We start from the raw sequence: 19,668 nt of genomic DNA, 5'->3' as shown, positions 1-19,668 counted from the left end.
CGATGGGAGGTAATTGAATCATGGGGGCAGTTACCCTGATTCTGTTCTTCTAATAGTTTTCATGAGATCTAATGGTTTTATAAGGGACTTTCTCCGCTTTGGCTTGGCACTTCTCCTTGCTGTTGCCATGTGAAGAAGGATGCGTTTGCTTCCCCTTCTGCCATGATTGTAAGTTTCCTGAGGCCTGCCCAGCCGTGCTGAACTGTGAGTCAGTTAAACCTCTTCCCTTTATAAATTACCCAGTCTCTGGTGTGTCTTTATTAGCATTGTGAGAATGGACTAATATCTAAGGCAAAAAAGATGAGTCAGGAATTAGCTTTCAGTACAGCTAATCTGTTAAGCACAGTATGAACCTACATTTAATTTTCTTTGGTCCCAAAGCACAGTTCTGTAGTTAGGTTACTTTGGGGGAGAGGGTGGGTAGGTATCTAATTTGTTCATTGGTTTATCTTAAGTGCCAAAAACAGGAAACAGTGCCTGGCACACAATGGGCACTCATTTGTTGAATGAATAAATGAATTTATTTACTGTTGTTTCTTCCATATTTTCTCTTTATTGTCGACATTTTAATTTGTTCCAGTGCCTGTGATAAAAATACCTCCACCAGCTTCTTACCTATATTACCCCACAGAATAAAGTTGCAAGTATAATCGTTTGGACAAACACAGCATAAAATTTCCCTAATAAGCAAATCTCAACCTTTTTCCTACATTAGAAATGAAAGCCAGTATCCAAGTAAGATTCTGATCTGGTTTCGATCTGTGTCCCCTCCAAATTTCATGTTAAAACGTGATCCCCAATGTTGGAGGTGGGGCCTGGTGGGAGATGTCTGGATCATGGTGGGCAGATCCCTCATGAATGGCTTGGTGCCTTCCTATAATAATGAGCTTTTTCCCTTGACTTCATGAGAGAGCTGGTTGTTAAAAAAGAGCCTGGCACTTTCCCTCTCGCTCTCTTGTTCCACACCTCACCATGTAATATGCCGGCTCCCCCTTTCCTTCTCTAAGTTTCTCAAGGCCCTCACCAGAAGCAGATGCCGGCACTGCACTTCCTGTACATCTTGCAGAACCATGAGCCAAAATAAACCTCATTTCTTTATAAATTACCCAGTCTCAGGTATTGCTTTGTAGCAATAGAAACTAACACAGATTATAATTTAGATCTTGACCCGTAATTGAGATTTCTCTTCACCTCTAACCCATTCATACCAAGAAAATTATCTACTATATTCGAGGAAGCCAAATGGGATTGGGTCATGTTGGGTAATTTGGTTGCAAAATATCTAAGAGCTGGTTAATATTACCCCTACTCTTCGTATGGTAGGAGCTAGTATTGGAAATCACCAGAAGATAATCAGATAATAAACTGTGGCCAGAGTTTCTACTCCAACATACTTTTGTTACTTTAATTATTGACTATTTTTGTGTAGTCTACAGGAATATGTGAGTAATCATACTTGATGTATAATAAGACAGGTTTTTGGTTGCCCATATGAAAGACTAACTTACTTGAAATCAAATGAGCTCTGCATTTTTTGTTAGGGTAAAATATTCGTATTTGTGTATGTGTGTTTTTCAGTTTGGTTCTTGTAGAATCTAGTTCCTTAAGGTTCCTCTTTATTACCCAGTGTCCTTAGGTCACCTTTGTCTCTGGCAGTTTGCTTCGTTTACGACTAAGCCCTCATAAAGAGACTGTGCTCTGGCCCCACCTGCTACTTGCCATGCACTTCTTCTCATCCTCCGCCTTTGCATGTGCCATCCCCTCTGCCTACAGTGCTCTTCTACCTTTCTTGTCCTGAAAAGCACTCACTCATCCTTTAAGACTTAGGCCAAGTGATCTCTTATTATGAATAATTTTTTTGACCACTTGCACCCTTTTCAGGCAAAATAAGACCAACTTTCTATGGATTGGAATTGAACTGTGTATACACTACTCTTATAATTGTTTCTGTAATATTTGCCTCCAGCCCTAGTGTGTGAACTTCTAGGGAAGATACAATGCCTTAGTCTATGTTATGCCTCCAACATAGAAACTAAAGAGTGCCTGTACACATTCTAGGATATTGTAGATCTTTAAAATGTATTATGGTAATTAATTAAAATATTCATACAAGTATATAAAATATTGAAAGTAGCTTCCAGTGATAACAATTGTTAGGGTTGCAAGATTGAATAATTTTTGTATATTCTGTCTTTTCCAGATTTTAGTTGAAGTTAATTATATTGCCTTTTGAATTTTATTGTTAAATGAACAAAAAAGTACTGTGATGTATTATAAAAAGATTCTAGAACTTTCATATCAAAATGGTTTCTCCTTTCATATTTTTCATTTTTAAAATTGATATATATTAAATGTACACATTTTGTGGGTCCATGTGATAATTTGATAGATTCATATAATCAAATCAGGGTAATTGGGATATCAATCACCTTAAATATTTATCTGTTGTTTATGCTAGGAACATTTGAATTACTCTCTTCAAGCTATTTTGACTGTATTAATATACACTTGATTAATGTTAACTGTAGTTATCCTACTGATCTATCAAACACCAAGTCTTATTTCTTCTAAGTGTATTTGTACCCATTAATCAACTGCTCTTCATTCCCCATCCCCGCTACCCTTCCCGGCCTCCGGTAACCACCTGTCTACTCTCTACCTTCATGAGATTCACTTTTGTAGCTCCCACATATGAGTGAGAACATGCGATATTTGTCTTTCTGTGCTTTGCTTGTTTCACTGAACATAATGACCCCCAGTTTCATCCATCTTACTCCAAATGACAGGATTTAATTCTTTTTATGGCTGGATAATATTCTATTGTGTATTTTTACCACATTTTCTTTTTAAATATTTATTATTATTTTGTAGAGACAGAGTCCTGCTATGTTGTCCAGGCTGGTCTCAAACTCCTGGACTCAAGCGATCCACCTGCCTTGGCCTCCACATTTTCTTTATTCATCCATTGATGGACACTTAGGTTGATTCCATATTTTGTCTATTATGAATAGTGCTGCAATAAACATGCAAGTACAGATCTCCCTTCAATATATTGGTTTTCTTTCTTTTAGATAAATACTCAGTAGTGGAATTGCTGGATCATATAGTATTCTACTTTTACATTTTTGAGGAACCTCTGAACTGTTTTCTATAGTGGCTGTACTAATTTACATTCCCACCAACTATGTGTGAGGATTTTTCTTTCTCTGCATCCTCACCAGCATGTTATTCCCTGTCTTTTTTGATAAAAGCTATTCTAATTGGGGTGAAACTATATCTCATTGTGGTTTTGATTTGCATTTTCTGGATAATTACTGATGTTGAGCACTTCTTATACCCTTTGGTCATTTGTTTGTCCTCTGTTGAGAAATACCTGTTCAGGCCTTTTGCCCTTTTTAAAATCAGATTAATGACTTCTTGCTATTGAGTTGTTTGAGCTCCTTATATATTCTGGTTATTTATCTTGTCAGATGGGTAGTTTGCAAATACTTTCTCTCATTCTATGGGTTGTTTCTTCATCTTGTTGACTGTTTCCTTTGCTGTGCAGAAGCTTTTCAGCTTGATGTAATCCCATTTGTCCATTTTTGGTTTTGTTGTCTATGCTTTTGAGAACTTAAACAAAAAATGTTTGCCCAGACCAATGTCCTGGAGCATTTCCCCAATGTTTTTTTTTTTAGTAGTTTTATAATTTCAGGTGTTAGATTTAAGTCTAAATCCATATGTATTTGATATTTGTACATGGTGAGAGATAGAGGTCTAGTTTCATTCTTCTACATATAGTTGTCCAGTTTTCCCAGTGCCATTTATCGAAGAGACTGTCCTTTCCCTGTTGCATATTGTTGGCACCTCTGTCAAAAATTAGTTGGCTGCAAATGGCATGGATTTATTTCTGGGTTCACTATTCTGTTCAGTTGGTGTTTGTGTCTGTTTTTTATGCCAGTACCATGCTGATCTGGCTACTATAGCCTTGTAGTATATTTTTAGGTCAAGTAGTGTGAAGCCTCCAGCTTTGCTCTTTTTGCTCAAGATTGCTTTGGTTATTTGTGGTTCCATATAAAATTTAGGATTGTCTGCTCTATTTCTATGGGGAATATCGGTGGTATTTTGATAGGGATTACATTGAATCAGTAAACTGCTTTGGTTAGGATTGTCATTTTAACAATATTCTCTCAATCCATGAGCATGCAATAATATCTTTTCCATTTTTTGATTCATCTTCTATTTATTTAATCAGATTTTTATAGTGATCCTTGTAAAGATCTTTCACAACTTTGGTTAAATTGATTCTCAGGGGCCAGGCACGGTGGCTGACACCTTCAATCCCAACACTTTGAGAGGCCAAAGCAGGAGAATTGCTTGAGCCCAGGAGTTTGAGACCAGCCTGGGCAGCATAGTGTGACCTCATCTCTACAAAAAAATCAAAATATTAGCCAGACGTGGTGGCATGTGCCTGTGGTTGCAGCTACTTGGGAGACTGAAGTCAGAGGATTGCTTGAGACCAAGAGATCAAGACTGCAGTGAGCTGTGATCACGCTGCTGCACTGCAACCTGGGTGACAGAGTAAAACCCTGTCTCAAAAAAAAAAAAAAAAAAAAAAGAGTCCTGGGTATTTTACATTCTGTGTAGATTCGATAAATTAGATTGCTTTCTTCTTTTTCAGATTGTTCACTATTGGTATATGTAAATGCTACTGAATTTTGTATGTTGGCTTTGTATCCTGCAACTTTACTGAATTCACTTATTACTTCTAATAGTTTTTTGGTTTTTAAAAATAGAAGATCCTGTCATCTACATTCAAAGCAAATTTGACTTCTTTCTTTCCAATATGAACACCTTTATTTATTTTTCTTGACTAACTGGCCGGGACTTCCACTTTATGTTGAATGAAAGTAGTGAAAGTGCACACCCTTGTCTTGTTCCAGATCTTAGTGGAAAGTCTTTTAGGTTTTCCCTGTTTGGTATGATGTCGGCTGTGGATTTGTCATATATGGCCTTTATTATTTTGTGGTATGTTTCCTCTGTACCCGGTTTGTTGAGGGTTTTTATCAAAAGAGATATTTAATTTTATTGAATACTTTTCAGCACTTATTGAAATGATCATATGGTTTTTGTTCTTGGTTCTGTTAATGTGTATCACATTTATTGATTTGCATATGCTGAACCATCTTTGCATCCCTGGGTTGAATCCCACTTGATAATGTTGAATGATCTTTTTAATATGTTGTTGAATTCAATTTGTTAATATTTTTTGTTGAGGATTTTTCTGTGTTCATCAGTGAAATTAGCCTATCGTCTTTTTTTTTTTTTTTTTTTTGTGGCCTTATCAGGTTTTGATATCAGGGTAATGCCCGCCTTGCAGGATGAGTTTGAGCATTCCTTCCTCTTCAATTTTTTTTTTTTTGAAGAGTTTGAATAGAATTATTATAGTTCTTCTTGAAATGTTTAGTAGAATTCATCAGTTCCTGGATTTTTCTTTGATAGGAGACTTTTAATTATAGCTTTGATCTTACTACTTGCTATTGGTTTGTCGAGGTTTTCTCTTCATGGTTCAATTTTGGTTGTATATGTCCAGGAATGTATCTTTGTCTTCTAGATTTTTCAATTTGTTGGCAATTGTCTCTAATGATTCTTTGTACTCCTGTGGTCTCTGTTGTTTTGTATCTTTTTTGTTTCTGATTTTATTTATTTGGGTCCTCTCTTTTTAGTTAGTCTTGCTAAAGTTTTGTCATTTTTTTTTTAACTAAACTTTTGTTTTGTTGATCTTCAGTAATGTTTCAATCTCAATTTCATTTGTTTTTGCTCTGATCTTTATTATTTCCTTTCTCTTAGTAAATTTGGGTTTGGCTTGGTCTTGCTTTTCTAGTTCCTTGAGATGCTACATTATTAGGTTGTCTTTTGGAAGTCTTTCAACTTTTTTGATGTAGATGTTTATTGCTATAAACCTCCCTCTTAATACTGTGTTTACTGTATCTCATAGATTTTGGTATGTTGTGTTTCCATTTTTATTTGTTTTGAGAAATTTTTAAATGTTCTTATTTCTTCATCAACTCGTTGTTTATTCAGGAGCATGTTGTTTAATTTCCATGTTTTTGTATAATTTCCAAAGGTGGTTTTTTTTTGTTGTTTTTTTTTTTGAGATGGAGTCTCCCTCTGTCATCCAGGCTGGAGTGCAGTGGCGCAATCTGCAACCTCCACCTCCTGGGTTCAAGTGATTCTCCTGCCTCAGCCTCCCAAGTAGCTGGGATTACAGGTGTATACCACCACACCCAGCGAATTTTTGTATTTTTAATGAGACAGGGTTTTGCCATGTTGGTCAGGCTGGTCCCGAACTCCTGACATCAGATGATCCACCCACCTCAGCCTCCCAAAGTGCTGGGATTACAGGCATGAGCCATCACACCCAGCCCAAAATTCCTCTTGTTATTGATATCTAGTTTTATTCCATTGTGGTCAGAAAAGATATTTGATATGATTTCTACTTTTAAAATTTTGTTGAGACTTGTTTTGTGGCCTAAAATATGGTTTATTCTGGGGAATGTTCCATGTACTGATGAAACAAATGTGTATTCTGAATAGTTGAGTGAAGTGTTTTGTAAATATCAGTTGGACCTATTTGGTCTGATGTGTAGTTTGATATAGTGGTTTCTTTGTTAATTTTCTGTCTAGATGATCTGTTTATTGGTGAAAGTGGGGTATTTGACGTCCTCCACTATTATTGTATTACAATCTTTATCTCTCTGTCTTTGTATCTATTAATGTTTGCTTTATATACTTGGGAGCTGAATTTCAGTCCATCAGATGTATTAATCAGTTCTAAGATTTGTTTGATTTTTTTGAATAATGTCTCTTTGTTAAATTTCTCTGATAAATTTCTGAATGGAGAATTACCATTTTGTTTCTTGTATGCTGGTTGTTTTGTAACTCTTCTCCTCCTTTCTTCCTGTCATCCTTTATGGTTAAGTGACTTTCTCTAGAACTATGTTTTAATTTGTTGGTTTTTTTTTTTAGTGTGTTTATTATAGGTTTTTACATTGTGGTTACCATGAGGCTTATAGAAAACATCTTATAACAAGTTATTTTAAAGAGATGACAGCTTAACTTAGATAAGCAGTCCCCAGTCTGTTTTGGCACCAGGGACCAGTTTCATGGAAGACAATTTTTCCATAGATCGGGCAGTGGGGATGATTTTGGGATGAAACTGTTCTACCTCAGATCATCAGGCATTAGATCCTCATAAGGAACGCTCAACCTAGATCCTTCGCACTTGCAGTTCACAATAGGGTTTGCACTCTTATGAGAATCTATGCTGCTGATGATCTGACAGGAGGTGGAGCAGGCAGTGCTGTGTGTCCTGGTTCCTAACATGCCACGGACCAGTACTGGTCCATGGCTCAAGAGTTGGAGATCCCTGTCTTAGATCACAAAAAAAAAAGAATAAATAAAAAACTTTAAAACAACCCTCCATCTTTAATTCCATCCCCTAACATTTTGACTTTTGTTGGTCTGAATTTACGTATTTTTATATTGCCTATCTCTTAACAGGTTGCTGTAGCTGTTATGGTTTTTGATAGATTTGTCTTCTAGGTGTCATACTAGAATTATGGGTAACTTATGGGTGGACTGCATATGACAATTACAGTATTTGAATGTTCTGGGGGTTTCTATACTTGATGTTACCTGTAGGTGTTATACCTTCAAATGTGTTCTTTTTGCACATTAATGTTTTTTCATTTCAGATTGAAGAACCATCTTCAACATTTCTTGTAAGACAGATCTAGTGGTGGTAAATTCTCTTAGCTTTTGTTTGTCAGAAAAAGACTTTCTCTCCTTCATACTTGAAGGATATTTCTGCTGTTTGCTGGATAAAGTATTTGAGAATAGCAGGATTTTTGGGGTTTTTTCTTTCAGCACTTTGAAAATATCATTCCACTTCCTCCTGACTTATGGTTTCCATTGAGAAGTGTGTTGCCAAATGAAGTGGAGTTTCTTTGTATGTTATTTCCTCCTTTTTTTCTTGCTGCTTTTAGTATCTTCTTTTTGTCCTTGACCTTTGAGAGTTTTATTATTATATGCCTTGGGTGTAGTTTTATTTGGGTCAAATCTGTTTAGTGTTTTCTGACCTTCCTCTACCTGGATATTTTTCTCATATTTTGGAAAGTTTTCTGTTATTATTTATTGAGTAAGCTTTTTTCTACCCCTCACTCTTGCTCAACTTTCTCTTGAACACCAATAATTCTTAGATTTGGTCTTTTAAGGTAATTTTCTGTATCTTGTAGGCAATCTTTGTATAATATCTTTCCATTCATTTTACTTTTTCTCCTCTATGTAATTTCAAAGAGCCTGTCTTTGGGCTCACTGGTTCTTTCCTCTGCTTGATGCATTCTGCTGTTGAGAGCCTCCAACAAATTTTTCAGTTAGCAAATATATTTTTCAGTTTCAAGATTCGTTTGATTTTTTATCACTTCAATCTCCATTAAATTCCTCTAATAAGTTTCTGAATTGCTTTTCTGTGTTATCTTGGAGATCCCTGAGTTTCTGTAAAACTGCTATTTTGAATTCTTGGTCAGAGAGCTCATGAATCACCATCTCATTAGGGTCAGTTACTGGTTCCTTGCTTTATACATTTGGGGAGGTCGTGGTTCCATGTTCTTACGGATATATGTCTGTGTCTTTGCATTAAAGGATTTATTATTTATTCCAGTCTTCTCTGTCTAGTCTGTTTTGGTTTTTACTGGTATGTTTGCTTAGAGATTATTTGTAATTTATCTGTTGAATTTCTTACACATTTTTCCTGCTAGGTCACTGCCTCTTTTTCAGCACTAAATGGTACTTAAAACCCAGGTTTGCCTCTGTTCTTCTAGCAAAGGATCAGAGGATTGCCTGGCTGGAATGGGGGAGGTTCCAAAGGAGCTATCCCTGTGGTATGGAAAGGCTGGCTAGGAGTTCATGCCCAAGAGACCTGTGGAATCTACCTCCTACAGCGTAGTGCTGCTAAACAGCCACTCTTGATTTGGCATCTCCTTTGGTTGAGTTACAGAGCGGAGCTTCCAGGGCTGGAGATGGTAATCCTGCCTCCTCCCTTTGTGTCTGGCTGTCCACAGGGTGGTATCTCCCTTCAGGCACTCCTGATGCTTCTCATGGGTTGAGGCATGGATAGGTCTCCTGCCAAAGAAGCCAAGATGGTAGGTAAGTTATGTGTCCAACTTAATCTCACTTTTTTCCAGTGTAGAATCTGAGTTGGGGGAAGTTTTACATGTGCTTGATACCAAGCAGATTGGGGGAAGGGTGTCACAGATATGAAAATCTGATTCTCTTGCTGTCTGCTGGAGTTTTGTTTTTTTTTTTTTTTTTTTACTTCTCAGTGGCTCCAGGAACTGACCCATTCTCTTTCATGAGTTCTGGGAGATTGCTGGTGATAATCTCGATGATGTATATTTATTTTGGTTATTCTGTGGGGAGGAGTGAAGCCAGCTTTCATCTCCATTTTTAAAGTATAATTCTTATTTTGAGTGGCAAGAATCTGATTCCAGTATCCTGCCTTAGTTTTTATGCAATTTTGAAACTCCTACCATTGCATTTAGAACCTTCTACCTGTTGGAGGTTTTTTTGTTTGTTTTTTTGTTTTTCAGTTTAGAAAGTATTTGATTTTTTGAAACAGTTGACATTCATATAAAGAACAAGTTTGATAATCAAGCCTGCTCTACTAATTCTGTGCAGTCTAGAAAAGAGTGTACTGGGGCCAGGCATGGTGGCTCACACCTGTAATCCCAGCACTTTGGGAGGCAGAGGCATGCGGATCACAACATCAGGAGATCGAGACCATCCTGGCTAACACGGTGAAACCACGTCTCTACTGAAAATACAAAAAATTAGCTGGACGTGGTGGTCTGTGCCTGTAGTCTCAGCTACTTGGGAGGCCGAGGCAGGAGAATGGCGTGAACCCGGGAGGCGGAGCTTGCAGTGAGCCGAGATGGCGCCACTGTGCTCCAGCCTGGGTGACAGAGCAAAACTCCGTCTCAAAAAAAAAAAAAAAGAAGAAGAAGAAAAGAGTGTACTGGTTAAGTACTGAGAAACATTTCCTGTGTGTCATGTAAGTACTTCAGGCTCTTAAATGTGTTACTCCAAGGAATAAGGTTGCAAATACAATTGCTCTAAAAACGTATTATACCAGCCTGGCCAACATGGTGAAACCCCATCTCTACTAAAAATGCAAAAATTCGCTGGGCATGGTGGCACACACCTGTAATCCCAGCTGCTTGAGAGGCTGAGGCAGGAGAATAGCCTGAACCTGGGAGGCGGAGGTTGCAGTGAGCTGAGATTGCGCCACTGCACTCCAGCCTGGGCGACAGAGCAAGACTCCGTCTCAAAAAAGAAAAAAAAATTGCATAAAATTCCGAGATGCAGCTTTCTTATCTAAAAAGGATTTGCGCAAAGCCTCCTGGCAGTAAGCATATACGTAACTAAGGTGACTACCTTACGTATATGCATCACTCATTTATGCCCTAAGTTCTCATTTGTTAAAACAATAGTGCCCTTACTCTAAATCACATAATCACAAGAGCTCTAGGGCTGAATTGCTCAGCTTTAAATGTCAGCGCTGTCATACTAGCTGTGTGATGTAAGCAAGTTCTAAAACTCCCTGTGCTTGTTTCTTATGTATACAATGGAGAGAAGGGGTAGTACTTTGTAGGGTTGTTGTGAAGTTTAAACAAGGTAATAACTGTTAAGTGTTTTTAAAAGTCCCTTGAATGTAACAATTGCATCAGTTGTAAGATATGCATTTTTCTCATATGGCCTCTGAAATGAGGATGTGTCTTATAGTGAATGTAATTTCTTAATAAGCATTTTATCATTTAGTGACGTCTTTTTTATTAGTAGTACTTAATGTTACACTTTGGGTGACATTTTATATTTCAATAACTGATAGTAAGAGGTGTATTAACATTAGCTGCCATCAACATTACCATCAATATTATCATCAGCATTATCTTGTTTCTAACTGAGGTAGTGGCATTTGATAGTTTAACAGTGCTACAGTATATATCAAATCTCAATTTTATCTAACTACTTGTTTGCATTGGTATATTTTTATCAAAGTTCTAGTGTGCTGTTTTTCATATTTGTATCATTTTAGCTAATGTAAAGTATTTATGGGGTCAGCTCATGCAATGTTTCCATCATTCATGGTACCTTACTTGGCAATCTACTAAAACATGCATCAGCATCCTTCAGTCTCCCAAAATAAATAGAGATGAAGACAAATTCTTTATTTTCTCTGTTGATGTATTTTCCTAAATCCTTTCACAGGAGTGTTTTTTTTCTTAGCTAGGAGAACTAAGCCACCATTGTACCACTTAAGATTTACTGGTTTGCACTGTCCTCTGAGGGAGAAAAGAAGCAATTTGTCTATCTGTAACACAGGAATGGACTGTGGCCAAACCTTTTCTGGTTTATACAATGCACTGACATAAGAATCTGCATAGCATTAAGAAGAATGAGGCCTCACAATTTGAGGCCGCCTGTCAGCATGAACAATAACTGAGAAAAATCAATACACAGTATACAACTGTTCTCTTTGCATAGACACTGCCAGGATCCACACCCAGTGACAGAGTCTTCTTTTTTTTTTTTTTGAGACAGGGTCTCACTCTGCTGTGCAGGCTGGAATACAGTGGCGTGATCTCGGCTCATTGCAACCTCTGCCTCCCTGTTCAAGTGATTCTTGTGCCTCAGCTTCCCAAGTAGCTGGGATCACAGGCATGTACCACCACACCCAGCTAATTTTTGTAGTTGTAGTAGAGATGGTGTTTTGCCATGTTGGCCAGCCTGGTCTTGAACTCCTGGCCTCAAGTGATCCACCCACCTCAGCCTCCCAAAGTGCTGGGATTATAGGCGTGAGCCACCGCGCCCGGCCGACAGTGTCTTGTTATTTTACCAGTGATATGCATATAGTTCCTAATTTTAGGCTTCCTCCTTATTTTGGTTTTATTGTTCAGTTTGGGGAAGGGTGGGAGGCACCAATTTGGATCTGAGAAAAAGATCTTCTGCCAGATGAAAGAGTTTCAATAACAGGAGAGGACCTTGGGCCAAAGTTTATTAAGCTTGACTAGGAAGATTCTGGGCACATCTCCATCCAAATACCTTGACACATACTTCATTCACCCCTAGCACATGCAGCTTGTCCCTTCTTGTCTTCTGTTTGCCTTCAAGGTTTTACATGGTGGTATTTACAAGCCGTTATAGAGCAAGAGTGCAAACACACAAGGCTAGCAAGGGGCCAGTAAACAGGGTTTGGCTTAGGGTTTTATGGTTGTTAGCTTTTAAAAGCATACTTAGTTGAATAATTCCAGAAACTGGGCTTCTTTCCTTTGCCCCTTCATTTGCCCCTCCCTCTCTGGTCTTCCCAGTCTCCACTTTTTTTTTTTTTTTTAAATAAAACTGCGTTTGTCAGAAATGTGTAGACATTCACTCCTATTCTTAAAAGACAGTGTTTATCTCTAATGCCTGCCTTTTGATTCAGCCAGGAATGACTTTGCACACAAAGGTTATTGCTCTCCAAGTTCAATGTTGTGGACCTGAACCAGTGCCTCTGTTTCCAAGAGAAAGTCAGGTGATTACCCCTTCATCAGGGAGATTGGAGCCATCCTGTCCTCCTGGTGTGTCACCAGCCAGAAACTAAGGATCAGCAGGGAGTGGACGGTTTAGAATCTCCTCTCTCCAGGTGAACACAATGCTAGTCAGTTGTAGCTGCAAAAGCCACGCAGGGGGCAGGCTTGTCAGAAGCAATCTGTTTAAAAAAAAAAAAAAAAGAGAAAAAAGGGTCCTTTTGAGTTTACACTGAGTTGCTTTCACAGTAGTTAGCTTTGAACTGTGGTGCAAACCCATTTAAACAATGAGGAAAATTTCACTAGGTGGCAAGAAATTCTCACCCTGTGTGATCAAAGCAATCAGCCATTTCCTTTTCCTCCCTTTTTATTTACTTATATTTCTGACCCCTTATAATCTTCATGATTGTAGCCTGATAGTTTCCTTTTTTGAATAGCATTTTAAAAAATACCTTTTCTTTTCCCTGAGGGTTTTAAAGCAAATAAAACAAGACAGAAGGGGTCTAAATTTTTAGTTTTATTTTTTGAGACAGTCTTGTTCTGTCGCCCAGGCTGGGGTGCAGTGGTGCAATCTCAGCTCACTGCAATCTCTGCCCCCCAGGTTCAAGTGGTTCTGGTGCCTCAGCCTCCCGAGTAGCTGGGATTACAGGCGTGCACCACCAGCCCTGGCTAATTTTTGTATTTTTTAGTAGAGACGAGGTTTTGCCATGTTGGCCAGGTTGGTCTCAAACTCCTGACCTCAGGTGATCTGCCCGCCTCAGCCTCCCAAAGTGCTGGGATTACAGGTGTGAGCCACCACGCCCAGCCTAAATATTTATTTTTAATAATTATTATTACAAAAGTAAGAAAAGAGCTAAAATCCATGATTTCATCACCCAGAGGCAACCACAGTGAACATTTTGGTACATTTACTTCTCATCGTTTAAATTAAATGTGTACATATACACATACATATTTTTAATAAAATTAGGTTTAGGATAGTATAGAGTTTTGTTTTTCTTTTAACCAACATACTTTGAATATTTTACCTTATTTAAAACTTACACGATTTCAATGGCTGCATTAGAATTAGTGTATACAGATATTATTTTAGCATTCTGTTGTTAAGAGGTCATGTGGGTTTCTGAATTGACACTTTAATTCTCAACTTAGAATTTGTTTCTCCCAAGTTCTTCTGATTTCATGGGTCTAGAGTCAGAGTTTGGTCACAATGGAAATGGAATTTCTATATGTACTGTTGTTTACTGTTTGCTAGTATTTTTCAGAAGGTATTTGCAAAAACCAAAGAGGAAACAGTGTTCTTTTTTGTATTTTTTCTTTGTTTTAAATTTTGTGATTGAAATGTAAGTCTTATTATGGTAATCTCAGGTAACTTTTAAATAGAAATATCAATGTAAAATGAATATATTGCCCAGTGTGGACCCCGGTGTTTCAAAACTATGTGCCATGCTCTATCATTTTGTTACTGGAAAGGGGTCCTAATCCAGACCCCAAGATCTTGGATCTCTCACAAGAAGGAATTAGAGGTGAATCCATAGAGTAAAGTGAAAGCAAGTTTATTAAGAAAGTAAAGGAATAAAGAATGGCTACTCCATAGGCAGAGCAGGAGCATGGGCTGCTTAACTGATTATACTTACAGTTACTTCTTGATGCTAAACAAGAGGTGGATTATTCTTGTGTTTTTCAGGAAAGGGGTGGGCAGTTCCTGGAACTGAGGGGTCCTCCCCTTTTTAGACCGTATAGGATAACTTCCTGACATTGCCGTGGCATTTGTAAACTGTCCTGGTGCTGGTGGGAGTGTTTTTTAGCATGCTAATGCATTATAATTAGCACATAATGAGCAGTGAGAATGACCAGAGATCACTTTCATCTCCATCTTGGTTTTGGTGGGTTTTGGACGGCTTCTTTACCACAACCTGTTTTATCAGCAAGGTCTTTGTGACCTGTATCTTGTGCTGACCTGTCTCATCCTGTGACTAAGAATGCCTAACCTCCTGGGAATTTAGACTTAAAATAAAGGTCTCAGCCTTATTTTATCTAGCCCCTATTCAAGATGGAGTTGCTCTGGTTCGAATGCCTCTAATAATTTGAAGTTTATCCAGTGGCACAGTGCGAGATAATGAATTTTTGTTTGTTTAAGAGGAGGAGGACTGACTGGATCAGATTTGTGCTTTAGAAAGGTGGTTGCATGTAAGAAAGAGGCGTTGGTAGAAAGACTTCAGATATCTCAAAAGAATTTCCATGAAGTTAATCTTTTTAAAAATGTAAACATTTGGTGCAATAATTGCTTTGAAATTGCAGTTGAATAAATGAACTATTTGAACCAGAATTTGGAAAGGAAGATATGCTTAAAAACCAAAAATATTTTGTAGAGTGCTACACATTAGGAAGTCATTTGTATTTGGTGACCACTTTCCTAAAATAGTCTCATTTCTAGAGAACGAATTTTGTTTCCCATAGAGTATTATGTGTAGAGACCCCCTTTCAGTATGTAGCCACAGGTACATCTGTGGGTGTTATCTCCATACTGCTAGGTCCAATGCAGTCACCTCCTGGATCTACAGTCTTTCTCCCCCCATTCCGATTTGCTTTCTCTGTTAGCAGTCATCTTTGTAAATGGAAGTGTAAGATTTAGTGTTGTACATTTTTTAAATGATCCATTTTGATGGGGCTCTCTTTATTGTTTCAGGTTGAATGCCTTTGAGAACTTGATGCATAAAATTTGCATGACTCCTCACTCCTTTCTGGATCTCTCATTGGACTCAAGCCAGCATGGCTCACATCACAAAGGTTAACGGCAGTGCTTCAGGTAACCCTGTGCTCTGGAGTTTGTGTGTTAAATGTATGTCTTTTCTCAAACTAACTTTTTATTCTCTTTAATAATGAACGGATAGTAGCAAGTTGCCTAGATAACTAGGATTTCAAAGCAATTTTCTGTCCATTGAAGTTTGGGTTTGTTTTGTTTTACTCAGAAAACTTGCTTTTATCTTAGAGTCTTGCACTGAAATCAGTTGAGTAAATTATTACCTAAGTCAATTCTGTTGAAGTGTTGAAAGACAAATGTAAATCCTGAATGCCGATGCAAATGTAATGTATACTTCTGTTGCACTTCTTTCTGAGGGATTGAATGAGGAGAGAGGAAATTAGTTTGGATGCTTAAAACCAATTCCTAGTAGCCACTCCCAGGCAGCTTTTGTTTGATATTGCTAAACAAAGAGAAAGGAGGGAAAAGAAGTATATGTTCTGTAAAGTGATTCTCTTAGGAATATGCAACAAGCCATATTATGAATCATAAAGACCTGTATTTGAATTCTTATTTTGGTTATATTAGAGACTTATATAGTTTCACTTTCTGTTCCAATATTGCTTCTGTGAGATTCAAGAGAAATCTGTACACGAAATGCAGAGAAGATCCTCCTAAGAGACATATCACCATGGGGACAACCTGCCCAAAATGGCATGCCAAGTGTTCATTTCTTTTTTGAGTTATCTGCCAAATAGCTGAATGAGTGAGAACAGTAATTGTCTATGCAGAAATTTTTTCTGAGCGTCTGAGTCCAGAGTCCTAAGTCTGCTGGCTCTGAACACCTTCAAATGACAACATTATATACTGGAGCAAGTGTAGAATTGGAGCCAGGAAACCTGAATTTGAGTTCTAGTTCCAGCACTAACCGTGAAATATTGGGCAGGGCTATTTCTCCACATGTAAACCATCGGTAAGTATATCCACCTGCCGGTTTAGGACCAGTGAGCGCACCAGAAACATACTTACAGGAGCTATGTAAGCCGTAAAGCACTTTTGAAGACAACAGCAGGAAGTGACCTCTAAAGTGGGCATTCCCAGCCCATGAATGTGACTTTTTATTCTAGCAGTCTCAGCTGCAAGTATCTCCTCTGGGTAGAACACTATAACCCAAACCCAGATAAACTCAGTTGTTTGTTCTGGGACGACTGATCTTTCCCTGTCCATTCCATTTTTGACCTTTTTACTGCCCAGCTTCTTGAGACTTTTATAGATTCTGCTGTGGGACTGCTATCAATAATAAAGACATGAATGATAATATCTAACATTCATTGAACACTTAATATGCACCATGGTGCCTAAAATGCTTTGCCTGCATTTTCATACTTAATCCTCACAATAATCTAATGAGATTAAGCTATTATTTTACTGTCATCATCATCCCTATGTAATGTCACAGAGAAGTTTGGGGACTTACTGTAAATGAAGTAAGAAAAATTAGAATTATGGGCAGTGGCTCAGACCTGTAATCCCAGCATTTTGGGAGGCCGAGGGGGATGGATCACCCAAGGTCAGTAGTTCAAGACCAGCCTGGCCAACATGACGAAACCCCATCTCTACAAAAATACAAAAATTAGCCAGGCATGGTGGTGCATGCCTGTAATCCCAGCTACTTAGGAGGCTAAGACAGGAATGGCTGGAACCTGGGAGGCAGAGGTTGCAGTGGGCCCAGATTGCACCACTGCCCTCCAGCCTGGGTGACAGAGTGAGACTCCATATCAAAAAATAAAATAAATCAGAATTATGATGACTTTCTCCAGTAAAATACTTGGTGAGAGAGGAGATTGAAACATTATGAAATTTCAAGTGTAGTGGGTGGGTTTTAATTCCCTCTGATGATGTGGTTTCCCCCCTCGCCCTCCATTTGCTTCCATTCACATGCTCAGGGGAAGGGGTGTTTTAAGGTTGTTGGTGCCTCAAGACCTCAACCTTCTTCTGGTGCCTTGGGCAAAATCCTTTCTTCATGGGTTTAGATACCTACCCCACTAATTCCTTTCCAGCTTGGTTTGTTCTGTACTTAACTCTTTTCTTTGTTCCTGAGATCTAATAAGCTAGCTATAACTTTTCCTTCCCACCTGGTACCCTGCCTCACAGGTCTGGGCATTGAGGTTGAAAGCAAAAGAAAGCTCTCTGATTTGTGACTTTCAGGGTGTCAGAGTATGAATTGTTACTGCAGACAGTTATCTGGACTGTGCAGGGGAAGATTTTTTACTTATTCTAGTCACCATGACCCCTGTACGTCTATAAGCAAATCTAATTAGAGACTCAACCATAAACAGTAATATATACGCAAACATACATATATGTGTATGTGTCTGTATATGTATATACACACATAGTAATACACATATACATACATATGTGTATATACAAACACAAATGTGTGTACACCATATATATGACACTCATAGAAAAAAAAGATTTTTTTTTGAGATGGAGTCTTGCTCTGTCACCCAGGCTGGAGTGCAGTGGCGCGATATCGGCTCACCGCAACCTCTGCCTCCTGGGTTCAAGCGATTCTTGTGCCTCAGCCTCCCAAGTAGCTGGGATTACAGGCCCATGCCATCACGCCCGGCCAATTTTTGTATTTTTAGTAGAGATGAGGTTTCACCATGTTAACCAGGCTGGGGTTGAACTCATGACTTCAGGTGATCTGCCCACCTCGGCACTTTGGGATTACAGGCATGAGCCACCGTACCCAGCCGAAAATTTTAAAGTATAGATGCGTGTCTTATTGTCTGAAAACCAAAACAAAAGCAAGAATTACTGGTGATAATACCACCTAGAAATAAATGTCTTCCTATTTTTTATGTAGTCATCAAATGTTATATATTTCACATGGTTGAGAATATGTTAATAAAAATCATTCCTTTACCTTTTCCCACTTTGTATTACAAAAGAAACACCTCTCCAATGTTTAAAAAAATACTCAATGTAAGAGATGCGGGTTATAAATACACTTCTATGCATGTAAATAACATTTAAAGAACCTAGATGAAGATGAGATAAAGAGGGCTTCATGGCAGCTAGTGAGGGCCAATTACTGGTCTCCTATGAGAAAAGGATAAGCTATTTGGGTTTAGTAGGAGTTTCAGATGTGGAGTAAATTATATGTTTTTTCAATTTCCAAAAATTGCTGCTTGGGCTCCGTAGAGCATGAGGGGAAATTTCATGTGACGACGGAGTCAGGGCAGTGGCAAAAGAAGCACTTTCCATAGTCTTAGTAATAAAACAAGCAAAAGAGGAGCCTCTGGGAAAGGCCAAACCATGCCCTTGGCACAAAATACATCCGACGACTGATCATCTCAAATTGACATCCCCATGTAACATTTAAATGGGGTAAGGGGTGATTCACAACCTTTTATACTCTGACTTCCCCTTGGAGTCCTTCACGGAGGCTGGGTAAAAAAACCTGCTTTTAAAACGAGCTATTCATTAATGCCGTAATTTGTAAAATGTATTATGCCACACTTCAGACATACAAAATGTGTGAAAGTTATATAACAAGCACCTTTGTACACACTACTTAGCTTAAGAAATAAACCTTATTAATATAGGCCAGATATGCATGAGCACCTACTATGTGCTGTTGTAGGTACTGGGGATACAGCAGTGAACAAAAGAGGCAAAAATTTCTGCCCTCAAGGATTGTACATTCTAGGGAAGGTTGAAGTCTCCTGTGTACACAGTTGCAGAAAAAAAAATACTAAAAAAGTGTTCATTGTTTATCTAAAATTCAGTTTAATGGTGCTCTACTTTGGTGTGCAGCCCTACCTGTGTACCCCTTCCAGATTGCATCCCCTGCCCTTCCTTACCACCAGCCCATCAAAATCAGTCATTCCTCGTCGTGTTACCTCTTTTTCACCAGATCCTCCATCCTACTTCTCTTGATTGGTACAGTATTGTTTTCATTAATTTAAAACATTTTAGGCCAGATGAGGTGGCTCAGACCTGTAATCCCAACACTTTGGAAGGCCGAGGAGGGAGGATTGCTTGAGGCCAGGAGTTCAAGACCGGTGTGGGCAACATAGACAGACTCCATCTCTACAAAAATTTTTTTTTTTAATTAGCCAGGCATAGTGGCATGCACCTGTAGTCCCAGCTACTCAGGAGGCTGAGGTGGGAGGACTGCTTGAGCCCAGTAGTTTGAGGCTGCAGTGAGTTATGATGGTACCACTGCACTCCAGCCTGGGTGACAGAGCCAGACCCTATCTCTAAAGCAAAAAAAAAAAATATTTTATTATGGGACTGCTAACAGTA

The 19,668-nt window shown here is 38.5% G+C and overlaps 1 protein-coding gene across 12 annotated transcripts in view; it reads left to right on the top strand.

The window, feature by feature from the left end:
* KANK1 (KN motif and ankyrin repeat domains 1) overlaps positions 1-19,668 on the top strand; it is a 249,335-nt gene that overhangs the window by 165,620 nt on the left and 64,047 nt on the right. For all 12 annotated transcript variants that reach the window (XM_054519535.2, XM_063713919.1, XM_063713917.1 and 9 more), the window contains exon 3: positions 15,295-15,414. In XM_054519535.2, the coding sequence (XP_054375510.2) occupies positions 15,378-15,414 (37 nt within the window). In that variant the 5' untranslated portion in view covers positions 15,295-15,377. The remainder of the gene's footprint in view (positions 1-15,294; positions 15,415-19,668) is intronic.

Source organism: Pongo abelii, chromosome 13, assembly GCF_028885655.2.
Source record: "Pongo abelii isolate AG06213 chromosome 13, NHGRI_mPonAbe1-v2.0_pri, whole genome shotgun sequence".
NCBI classification, from domain to species: domain Eukaryota; kingdom Metazoa; phylum Chordata; class Mammalia; order Primates; family Hominidae; genus Pongo; species Pongo abelii.
This window is presented reverse-complemented; position numbering and strand designations above follow the sequence as displayed.